The sequence below is a fragment of the Rosa rugosa genome, chromosome 4 (genome assembly GCF_958449725.1).
Source record: "Rosa rugosa chromosome 4, drRosRugo1.1, whole genome shotgun sequence".
NCBI classification, from domain to species: Eukaryota; Viridiplantae; Streptophyta; class Magnoliopsida; order Rosales; family Rosaceae; genus Rosa; species Rosa rugosa.
Window position 1 is genome coordinate 37,003,607 of NC_084823.1, and position 4,007 is coordinate 37,007,613.

Genomic DNA, 4,007 nt, shown 5'->3' on the forward strand with positions numbered 1-4,007 from the left:
CAGTGAGAATTTCAGCTAGAAGCTTTGAGGGAAGATGATCAGTGACTCGAGACGCTCCTAATAGGACCGGTTCACTTCCGGAAGTGGCCGGAAAATGGAGAATTTCGCCGGAGAACACAAATGCTACAGTGACGGTTTTGGCCAAAATTGATGGTTTTCTGGCCAAATCGCCATGACCCACAGGTACCAACGTGTAGAGGAGAAAGAGACGGTTCTTTTATGGGTGGTAGCGCGCCGTTTGGTTGCCGGATGCCGGAGAAATCAAGGAAAAACGGGAGAGGGCCGACGCGGGGGAGAGAGAGGAAGAGAGAGAAAAGTGGCTCCTGACTTACCCACAGTAACTTTCCATATGTATACTAATTACCATGAACAGTAACTTTCGTATTTCGCTTATAACTTTTGCATACGAAATCCGATTTTTACGAACCAAATATGCACATGCTCGGTTTAATGTCCTCTATGACTTTCATGAAGAAAAACTTTTTAAATTTTGACCCGGTCAAAAAAGTCAACTTTTAGCGCCCCCTAAATTATCGAAACTTAAATAAATTGTATAGAAAATCGTCATTCCTCGTTTAATAACAACTAAACATGAAAATTTTGATTCGGGGGGTAACAAAGGTTCTGTAGTTTACTTTGATATACATGAGAAGCAGATTCATGAATTTAGTATCACTAAGGTTCTGTGGTTTACTTTGATATGATCGGCTACTGTCAATGATATGATTTGCTAATATTCAAATTGAATTTATCTGCTACTTTATAGTTTATGGTTTATGTTAATGATATGATATTCATTGTTTATGGTTCAAATTGGCTACTGTGTGGAGGTGCAAAAGGGTGATGACACAAGAAATAATCGAACAAAACCAGTGAGAAAAAAAGCTCTGGCACGTAGGAAAAAGTGTAGTAGCAGAACTGGACGAGTATGAGTGCAGCGAGTGCAGTAGCAGGATTGGACGAGTGCAGTAACATGATTAAGCGATGATGAGTGCAGTAGCAGGACAAGAGTACAAGTGCAGTAGTAGAACTGGACGAGTATGAGTGCAGCGAGTGCAGTAGCGGGATTGGACGAGTGCAGTAGCAGGATTAGGTGATGACGAGTGCAGTAGCAGAACTGGACGAGTATGAGTGCAGCGAGTGCAGTAGCAGATTGGACGGGTGCAGTAGCAGGATTAGGCGATGACGAGTGCAGTAGCAGAACACGAGTAGCAGAACTAGACAAGTATGAGTGCAGTAGCAGGATTGGACGAGTGCAGTAGCAGGATTAGACGATGATGAGTGCAGTAGCAAAACATGAGTAGCAGAACTGGACACGAGTACAAGTGCAGTAGCAGAACTTGACGAGTATGAGTATAGCGAGTGCAGTAGCAGGATCGGACGAGTGCAATAGTAGGATTAGGCAATGAGATGAGAGTAGTAGGAGAGTGAGATCTGAGATTCTTTCTCTTAGCAACGTGTAGAAGAAAGTTTTTTTTTTTTTTTTTTTTTTTGCTTTTGAGAAGTAACATAAATGGATTATTCTCAGAAAAAAAAATATAAACAGATTATTCTCAGAAAAAAAAAAGTAACATAAAGGGATTATTCTCAGAAAAAAAAAAAATTAATATAAAGGGATTAGAAGTCAAAATGAGTAGTTAAAGGGGAAAAAAAAGTAACATAAACGGATTATTCTCAGGGGAAAAAAAAAATAACATAAAGGGATTATTCTCGGAAAAAAAAAAGTAATATAAATGGATTATAAGTCAAAAGGAGTAGTTAAGGGTAAAAAAATAAATTAACTCATGACATGTGGCAAGTGGAGAGCAGATTGTCATTATTTGTAAGATTTAATCCTTATAAAGGGATTACAAGTCAAAATAAGTAGTTAAGGGTAAAAAAGTAAATTATCTCATGACATGTGGCAAGTGGAGAGCATATTGTCCTTAAGTGTAAACTTTTGTCCTTAAATGTTCAAAACCAAATGTTGTGGAGTTTTTTGTGTTTTGAAATCCTATCAAGGGGGTATATGTAGTTTGCTATAGAAAAATATAGGGGTGTGTGAATAGAGAAAAATGGTGTGTGAATAGCACCACCCTATAAGAAAACAACCTGGAATGACTCTATTGTCCCTTCATATTCAATTAGCCTAGCTAGTAACAAAGTCTATGTCTACGATAACATTAATCATCTTTATCTGTAATTTGGCAGAAGCTGCTTATTTATATGACAGCTGTAATAAAATTAAGAAAGAGAAATGGGAAAAATAAGAGAAAATGTGGAAACGCTTTCTTATCATAGTCGATATATCTGTACCTCCTAAGATCGGCACCGTCCATTGTAGCTTTGGACTCAAGCAACATTTTTACAATGACAAGAATGACCTTGTCCAAACCCAAGTAGGACTGGGAGTGAACTCTTGCTATAAAATAGTAGACTCATTTCTTCACATCTCAATTTCAGTGGAGAGTGGAGAGAGTACTCAAGTAGGTATGTTCCTGCTACGGTTTCTTGCAGATCACGAGGTAACCAATATCGCTTCTTGAATAGTAATCAGGTCAAAAGTCAGTGGCAGAAGAAGACGCCAACACCAGTTTCTTCCTCCAAGATCGAGTACGTACGTCTATCTTTGAGATCGTTCCATCTGGGGTTCTGTCTAGCTAGGGTTTTGTTCAATGGAGCAATACAAGTTCATTAAGCAAGTTGGTGCGGGTAGTTTCGGGCGTGTGTATAAAGCCATAGACAAGACCACCGGGGAGTTCGTCGCCATCAAAGAGTTGAAGCACTTCTGTAAGTCTTCGTATCTAGAGCTACCAGAAGTGCAGGCACTGACCAAGTTGAAGCACCCAAACATTGTCAACCTCAAGGGAGTCCAGAGGCAATACGGCGTCGTCTTTTTCATCTTTGAATACATGGAAGGTAGCCTGTCCCAACTCATTCACCTCAAGCAAAGCGCTGGGCAGCTTTTCTCCGAAGCCGAAATTCGAGCCATGTGTTTCCAGGTCTTCCAAGGCCTTGTATTTATGCATGACCAACATGGCTACATCCACCGAGACCTGAAGCCGGATAACTTGTTGGTGAACCAAGGCGTGATAAAGATTTCGGATCTTGGTGCTGCAAGGGAGATCAACTCCGGCCCACCATTCAGTGATTACATCACCACACGGTGGTACAGAGCTCCTGAGATGCTGCTAGACTCTTTTATCTACAACGAAAAGGTTGACATGTGGGCAATGGGAACGATCATGGCGGAGTTGTTTCTCATGCACCCTCTGTTTCCGGGTTCGAGTTCGCCAGATCAGATGTATCAGATTTGTAGAGTCATTGGGGCTCCAACGAGGAATACATGGAGGGAGGGATGTCTTCTTGCAAGCCATATGAACTATGAATTTCCGCAGCTTGATAGTCTTGGTCTTAGAGCAGTAATGCCGACATGGGTTAGTGATTCTGCAGTAGAGCTCATCGGGTCGCTTTGCTCTTGGGACCCTTTGAAGAGGCCAACAGCTGCACAAGCTCTTCACCATCCTTTCTTCACTGGAGGCTACAAAGATTCAGCTTCTACCAATTACTCAGCTAACAACGTTGGAAATGTAAGCTGCCTGCAGCAGCCTATTCTAGTCTAGAATTTAGAAATTGTCCTGATTGTCTATATGTAAATTCTATATAAATGACATTAATTCAAGGAAGGTTCATCTAGGACAAAATTAATAGGGGAGGAATAAGTGGCAGCTTTGGCCTTCACATTTGTCTTTGATATGTAAAAGCAGAGTCATCTTATTTGTACTGTGATATGTAAAGTTAATATTTGTCTCTGTACTGTTTAGTTTGTACCAAATACAAACAAGTTTAATGATGGCCCAAAAGTCATAAAAATTTGGTTTCTGTATTTCTATTGATCAAGGTTCGAAAAATCGCTAAGCGCTAGTCGGGCGGTGGCCAAGAGACTAGCGCCCAAGCCCCTAGGTGGTTTTGTATTTTTTAATTTTTATAGCTTTTATTTATATGATTAAAAATATATAAAGAATTAA

The 4,007-nt window shown here is 40.3% G+C and overlaps 1 protein-coding gene across 1 annotated transcript; it reads left to right on the forward strand.

Annotated features, from left to right (window-relative positions):
• The first annotated feature begins 2,495 nt into the window (after positions 1-2,495).
• LOC133744742 (cyclin-dependent kinase F-4-like) lies at positions 2,496-3,602 on the forward strand. The gene has a single exon (XM_062172796.1). It carries the CDS (start codon positions 2,655-2,657, stop codon positions 3,600-3,602), a length of 948 nt encoding a protein of 315 aa, XP_062028780.1. The 5' UTR covers positions 2,496-2,654.
• Positions 3,603-4,007: the final 405 nt, after the last annotated feature.